The 7,865-nt window shown below is 34.6% G+C and overlaps 1 protein-coding gene across 1 annotated transcript; it reads left to right on the forward strand.

The window, feature by feature from the left end:
• Window positions 1-447: 447 nt before the first annotated feature.
• Window positions 448-2,515, forward strand: PROK2 (prokineticin 2). Its single transcript, XM_007432356.2, has 2 exons — window positions 448-597; window positions 2,194-2,515. The coding sequence occupies exons 1-2, from the start codon at window positions 448-450 to the stop codon at window positions 2,317-2,319; spliced, it is 276 nt and encodes a 91-aa protein (XP_007432418.1). The 3' UTR covers window positions 2,320-2,515.
• Window positions 2,516-7,865: the final 5,350 nt, after the last annotated feature.

The raw sequence follows: 7,865 nt of genomic DNA on the forward strand, positions 1-7,865 counted from the left end.
TAAACGTTTATTTGAAATATATGCCTGGAGAATGCAAGACAGAGAGACTTTTTGAGGGATCCTGGGAAATGCATTTCTAGGTCTTGCATCAATAGATGGGTCACAGCATGTGTCATCCTGGTTCATTCTTCCAGTGACCAGCTGGTACCAATGGAGACTGTGGCTGGCTTTGTTAGAGGAGCAGCAGCTTCTACAGCATTACCACTAGGATTCCTCTAGAAGACGTTTGCAGAGCAGTGCCCTGGTCTGAAGTGACTACCTTCATTAAACATTGCAGTGGCAATGTGAGTTAACTCAAATGATTACAATAGTTGCTTGCTCAGATTTATTTCTCTCTGATTTTGTCTTTATGTAAGCAACATCTCTCTAAAATACAAGTTTTTAGATATATGGGAAAATAGTTGGAACAGCCTGAAATAGTTTTAGTAATTTTTTGTATCTAACGCTATGTATCTATGTATTACATTTAAGGCTTGTGACAGAGATCTGCAGTGTGGTGGAGGCATGTGCTGTGCTGTTAGTCTCTGGATTCAAAGCCTTCGAATTTGTACACCAATGGGCATCTTTGGAGAAGACTGTCATCCTCTAAGTCATAAAGTTAGTGTGTTATATAATGTTCTGGTGCTTATATAATGTTAAAACTGACAGCAGAGAATAAAATAGATAGATAGATAGTTGTAAGTCAAACTGCATAAAATAATATTCTCATTGCAAAAGTTAAGGAAGTTTTCTATCTACCATTGTTCATATTGTACAATATTCTTATAAAAGATCTAAGGCAAAGTAGTCTTCTGCATTATAGAACATAAACGGCATTTTATTATATAATTTTACTTGTTCTTTTCTCCTTTAAGGTACTTTACAGTGATTTTTGGAGCAATCAGTCTTTTGAATAGGCAAACTGTTAAGATAATTAAGCCTCTCATGTTCTTCTAGACAGAGAAGACAGATTACTTAAAAACCACATTTGAAACACATTCCTTGGATCTGGGGCAGCCAATGTGGTGCCTTTCAGATGGATTGAATTTAAACTCTGATAAGCCCCAGTCAGCAAGACAACATGGAAGATATGGTCTGAAACATCTGGAAGGAATCAGGTTGTCTATTCCTAACATTAGGATACTTGTTTTAAATTGAGTACTTTCATTTCTATTATGAATAGTAATAGTAATTGTGCTCCTGATTACCACCTTTCTGAGCTAAATTATCATGGTCACAATGACTAAAGTTCCTCTTATACTTAAAAATATAAAGTATTATACAAAGAATATTACATAGAACGTGACTGTGAGAGGATGTTACATATTTTTATTTTAATTTTGAAAACTTCCTTTAACTTCAAAGTTGAATCCAACTGTTAGTTGGACTTAATCCCCATTGAAATAAGTGGGAACAAAATCATGAATACATTGTAGCATAAATTTCAGTGGGACTTAAATCAATCTGGAAATCAGATCAAATCTGTTAATTTAAGCTTTTGAAATGTTAATTTGATATCAGACTTCTCAAACCTGGTACCTTCTGGATGTGTAGGGATTGCACCCCCAGAATTCACATCCTTAAGGCAGAAGATTGGGGAAGGCACCATTATATCATAAATATATCTGTTAACTGATGAATTAAAAAAAATATGCTATCCTATTCATTGCTAGTGACACAGACAGAAGAATTTCTTGTATGTATTTACTGCTTCACACCTCTTCATTAAGCATGCATATTTACTACCACCTGTTTTCCAGTATGTCCATGTCTCTTCTTTAAAGAGACAGAGATAACAGTACAATATGTGTAACTAACATAAGTATCTTGGGCTATGCACCAAAGACACTTCTCTCACAAATGAGAAACCAACCCATAACGTATGGTTGGATGAAGATACTGAAATGTTTCATCTAAAGAAATGGCCACGTGGGAGTTACCATATACATGAAACTTTAAATTGGTTCTTCTAAGCTGATGCTTTCAAAATTTAATAGTGGTCACTTTTGCTACTGATGCACGCAGTGATCAATATCATGCTATGGAAATAGTTAACATCAACATGAGAAAATAATGCACCACAAAGAAGATAGAATAATTGGTTTGGTATCTCTGTGAAGCAGCTTGAAGTATGGAAAGTATGTTAATGAGCATTGAATCAACAGATTGCTTAATTTTCTTATTGTCACTCTTGCTTTAAATATTTCTTTCCAGATTCCATTTTGGGGAAGGAGAATGCATCACAGCTGTCCTTGCATACCTAACTTGGCTTGTGTCCGGATTTCTCCAAGCAAATACAAATGTTTACCAGAGTTCAAAAATGATGACATCTATTTTTAGCAGAAGGGTCGTGAAGAATTCTGTGTCGTTACTTATTTCATGAATGAAGTCTCCTATTGGTTATTGTGATGACGTTTGCCAGAGGAAATTTAGAATATACTTTCTAACCTTATTATTAAGATATTATACTTAACAATAGCCAAAGTGTTTCCATAGACAAATATAGTTTCTTTATATTTTTATCAGCACAAACAAGGATGGGCTGAGGTAGGCCTGAGACATGCTAGTTGGAACACAGCCCATCATCTATGTTTGGCAGACCAAGGGAGATGCAATTCATTTTGCTGCATGCAAAAATAGGTACTATTGGCAATATCATAAAAGTTTGAAATCCAGTTTCCTGTTATATTTCTTAAACATCTGAAAATCTTCTGAAGCATCTGACTTCATATGTAAATATGTTGATATGCAAAAAATTCTGTATCAGAATAATGAAATTAAAATATTTTATTTATTTAAGTCTGTATTATTATTTTTGCATACAATTTTTATCCTGTGAAAGTTGTTACCTACCAGCATTAAGTTCAGGAAACATTCTAAAAACATTTATGTACTAAGGTAATTCACAACTAGATTTAACACAAGAAAATGTTTAGTTTAAATATGGCCTATTAAATTTGATATGGTTTTCCCAAATATATGCCCAAATTCAAAAATTCTGTAGAGAGCATAAAGCTTCATAGAGATGTATAACTTCAGACAAGCTAACAGTTAACAGAAAAATCTTAAGCATGTCAGTTTAGAAATAAATCTCACTGAGTGTAACTGGACTTAGTCTAAACTGTGAGCAATATTGAAGACTTCCTTACAACAATCATTTCATTTCTTCATTTCCTTTGCTTAGAGATCTGTAATCTGTTAAGTATGTTAAAGAAAATGTGAATTATTTAAGTGAAACTGAAAATTACACATAGATTTATTTGACAGTGCATATAGGTAAGTAGCTAAGGCCGGGTACCTGAAGAGTTTAAGTGAGGCTACTAAAAGCTAACATACACAGTCAATATGGAAGTTTATTTTAAATTGGTGGTGAAGGATTGGATGTATCACATCAGAATATCTTGCTTATATCAAAGTAGCACATCAGAAAAAAAAATCACCTTAATGCTTCCAAATTAGTTACTTCATGTGGAGCTTGTACATTGTGAGGAAATTAGAGAAAGCTTAATACTAGATTTGGTTCACTATATAAACTAATGAAAAATGGTGGAGGAACAATCATAACCTGGTTCTGATTAGCCAGTAGATTTGAAGGTGTGGTCAGTCTATTTTTACTAACAAAAGGCTGTGAAAGAGCCCCTATTGCTCTATCTCTGAATACTGGAAATTGATTTCAGACTAAAGAAGATATCCATTTTTGTACATTGGCTGAGGGAAAAATATTTGCTAGCTACCCTAAACGTACTCCCTTTAATCAGCTCTGGTGGTCAAAGGCAGAACAGATTTGGAGAATACGGAGGGTAGAAGGAAATGCATGAGCATGAATCTGCTTGGGCATATAAGAAAGCTAAAGATTTCAGAGAATGTCTCGAAAACCAGTTTCAGAAATGTTGGGTAATATTAACTTGCACAGAATCCTGAGAAAGAGTGAATTCAGAAATAATTTGGTTAAACCATTTCAGGCTTATCTTGCTATTAATTTTGTTGTAGACCTTCAGGCTTGTTTTATCCTCTTTAATTGCCTCTAATAATCTACCCATTGCTGGAAGAATTCTGTTTCCCTCAAAACTGTCTTATTTGTTAATTTCCCCCCCCCAAATACATAGGTATTAAATGCCATAGTGCACTCCACTGAGGTCTTTTGGTTCTGCAATGTATGTCCTTTGCAATATTGTGAAGAGATCAAGAAGAAGCCACCTACAATAAAATATATAAAGTGGAACAGCAATCAAATTGTTTTGGATTCATGGAACTATGAAAGAGAGAATTTAGTCAGGTGCATTGCTTCATATAGCTCATATTTTGTCAGAACAATGCTGCCTTTTATCAACTGGCAAACTATTTTTCACACAGGCATTGATTGTGTGAATGGAATTCATCAGCCGAACATGTCAAGAGCAGGGAACTGTCCTTGCTTCAAGGACTCTCATGACAGTTAAGAATGAATGCAAAAGCCAATCACAAAATGGTGGTGTTTTATGGATGGCTCCCGATCAGTAGAAAACATAACAAGAAGGAGAAGGAGAAGGAGAAGGAGAAGGAGAAGGAGAAGGAGAAGGAGAAGGAGAAGGAGAAGGAGAAGAAGAGAAAGAAGAAGAAGGGGGGGGGTGGAGGAAAATGTTTGTCTAAATCTTGAACTTCTATTATTATGTGATTGGTTGATTAATGCCTTATTAGGAAAAGGGATAGCCTAATGCAGTGTTGTCCAAACTTGGCCACTTTAAGATGAGTGGACTTCAACTCCCAGAATTCCCCAGCCAGCCATGCTGGCTGGGGAATTCTGGGAGTTGAAGTCCACTCATCTTAAAGTGGCCAAGTTTGGACAACACTGGCCTCATGGGAAGCAGACCTAAGCAGGACTGTTTCTAATTCCTAATGGACATTTCTATGCAATCGCCAACTTGTCCAAAGTATTTCTTTTCAATCTTTGAGAAAAGTTAGAGATTAGTGATATCTACCTCCAATATAATTAAATTGTATTAATCTCTCTATTTCAAAGATATATTGGGGAAGCTATGGAGATATGAAATTTTTTAGTAATTTTAATTAAAGTTTACAGATATAAAGATAAAAAACTAATACAAACTTAAAAAATATTTTAAAAAGTGCAGAGAAAAAAAGAAAGAAAAAAATACAGTAAAGAAAAAAGAAAAAATATATAAAGAAATGACTCCCCCTTCATCATAAGACGTACAATTTCAGTAACTTATCACCTTCTCTGATACTACAACAAAAGATCTCTTCTTCCCATAGCTCATCTCTTATCTATAAACAAATTCTTAAAGTCTCATCATTCAGTCCTAATCAGCAAAAGTCCATTAAGAGTTACCATAAATAACAACATACAGACATGTATGTTAACCTTAATCAAATAACCAACTTTACATTCCTTTATTTTTAACACAGTCAATTATCACTTTCTCTGAAAATACACGCACACATGTTTATTACAGCCCTAAGGCCAGATACAATCAAAATATACAATAGTAACCATCTTACATTTATGTATATATATAAAACAAAACAATATTATTTAATCTAAAAATTAAAAGTGCTAGAATATATCAAAGTAAAATACTATGTTATGAAGTTTTAAATCTAAATAATGGTGGAGTGTATTGTGCAGATGGTAGCACAAAACTGGGCAACTTGGGAGGATATTTTCGGGTCCTTGTCCAAAAGGAGTAACATTAAATAGAAATCACACTCCCTGCTAGGAAATCTCTTCAGTATCGGATATATACATATATATCTGTCTAGAGTCCTTATATAGGGAACAATATAATAGCATGTGGCTTAGTGTTTCTATTGAGCCATCTCCACATGCACATAATCGAAGGTGCATGGGAATGCTCTTAAAACATCCAAAAAGGACTGCTGAGGGCATTGCGTCCAGTCTGGCTAAGGTGAAAGCTTTACAAAATTTCAAAATTGTAATAGATGATAAATAAGAAGCTGGAACAAACCCTTGTGGTAGAAAATGACAAATATTGGGGTGTAGCACCTTACTTAAATTTGTTTGTAGATCTATATCCCAGATACATTGTTTAAGGGCGGTTCTAGCATTATCAAATCCTAATAAGCACAGACTTTCCATAGAGAAGCCCAGCAATTGAATTCTATCCAAGGCTTGTTTTTGCCACGATGATTTGAAATGATCCCTAAATACTAATGGGACTAAACCTATAGGAAACAGAAGTAACTTTAGCCAGAAGGTAAGAAGGAGAAACCATGCTCTGGCATCCAATGAAACTATACCTAATTCTACCCTTAGGATGGCATTTTTAACACTTTTTGGTACCATCAAAATAGCTCTAATAAACTTATTCTGAATAGTTTCAATTTTATTAAGCTGTGCAAGGGAGCAAATCTGAGAACCATAAAGGAGCTGAGGTATTACCTTAGCTTGAAAGACCTTGCGAGCTGCAGGGATATAATGGGCTCCTTTTGAATGGTAGAATCTTACAATAGCTGATGAAGTGCACTGTGCCACACTTGCCTGATAAAGAAAATGTGCATTCCAGAATAAAGAAGCATGGAATTGCACTCCAATGTATTTATAGGTGCGCACCTGTTCAGTTGGGGTCCCATTTATTTGCCATTTGTGACTTTTATGATGGTGTCGGGCAAAAACTAAAACGTTAGTTTTCTGATTTATTGAAAGTTCTTGATCTGTGCAGAATAAAGCTAGTGCCCTAAGTGCTCTTCTCATTCCCACTTGTGTGGTAGACATAATGACTACATCATCAGCATATAGTAGTGCTGGAATTGCACGATCAGCCAAAATAGGTGGATGATGGGTCTCTGAAAATACAACAAAAGATCTGTTCTTCCTGTATCTCATCTCTTGTCTACATGCTGGCTGGGGAATTCTGGGAGTTGAAGTCCACACATCTTAAAGTTGCCAAGTTTGAGAAACACTGGTCTAAATTATTTGGTGTCTATTGCTTTGTCTGAGAAGCTGACCCAAAACAATAGAAAGCTTAAAACATTGGAGCAGCAGAATGTATTGTCTAGAATATGTTTCCCTTTATTTACCCTGAACCAATCACATTCCCTTGTTCCCTCAAGGATGCAGATGTCTGTTTGGAGAGAGAAATTTTACGACTGAAGAACTAAGAGAAGAGAGATGACAGGTCCCATTTTTATTTTATTTTTTTATATGGGGCTGTTTCCTATAGATAGGTAAGTATAAACCCATAACAAACTGGAAAAAATCTCCTATATTAGATATTCTTCTGTAGGTCTGAAGGGGTGGTAGCTCATAATCTGTTGAAAGGTGCCAGTGCATCTGTATGAACCTTCTGATTTTAAAAGATAATGAGACATATTCTATACACCAAAATACTTTATTCAATTCTTATCTTGTAGAAGTATGAAAAATATTTGATTGACATTTAAGGCAGTTCAAAATCTCAAAAATCTTTATTATTTTTTTTACTTGGTACTGGAATAGGAGGTAAGATTGATGTAAGAAATGCTACTTAAGACATGATGTACATTATTTGGAATTATTAAATTTATTTACTGTATGCTATAGTAAGAGGTCTTGCTGATAAAGCCTATTTCCCCATCAGAAATAGAGCAATTATTTTCCATAGGACTATTTATCTTTTTAATATCTTTTTCATATATTATGAATATGCTTTGATTTTTTTTAATAAAATGCCAGTTGTTCAACTTGTTAAATAATTGGTGAGGATCTGAAAGTTGGTCTACATACAAATCAAGCATGTGATGAATTTTATTTTTATTGCATAACTTCTGTTCATACAGAGAAACATTTGGATAATACAGAACACATTCAGAACAAGGAATCCTTTCCAGAGTTAACAGTTGATTTAGGCCATTCTTCAGCAATGGAGAGTAACTATTTCTACCACTCA

Source organism: Python bivittatus, unplaced genomic scaffold (genome assembly GCF_059951505.1).
Source record: "Python bivittatus isolate LINGU-HERP-01145 unplaced genomic scaffold, Pbiv_v1 ctg000080_np1212, whole genome shotgun sequence".
Taxonomy (NCBI): Eukaryota; Metazoa; Chordata; class Lepidosauria; order Squamata; family Pythonidae; genus Python; species Python bivittatus.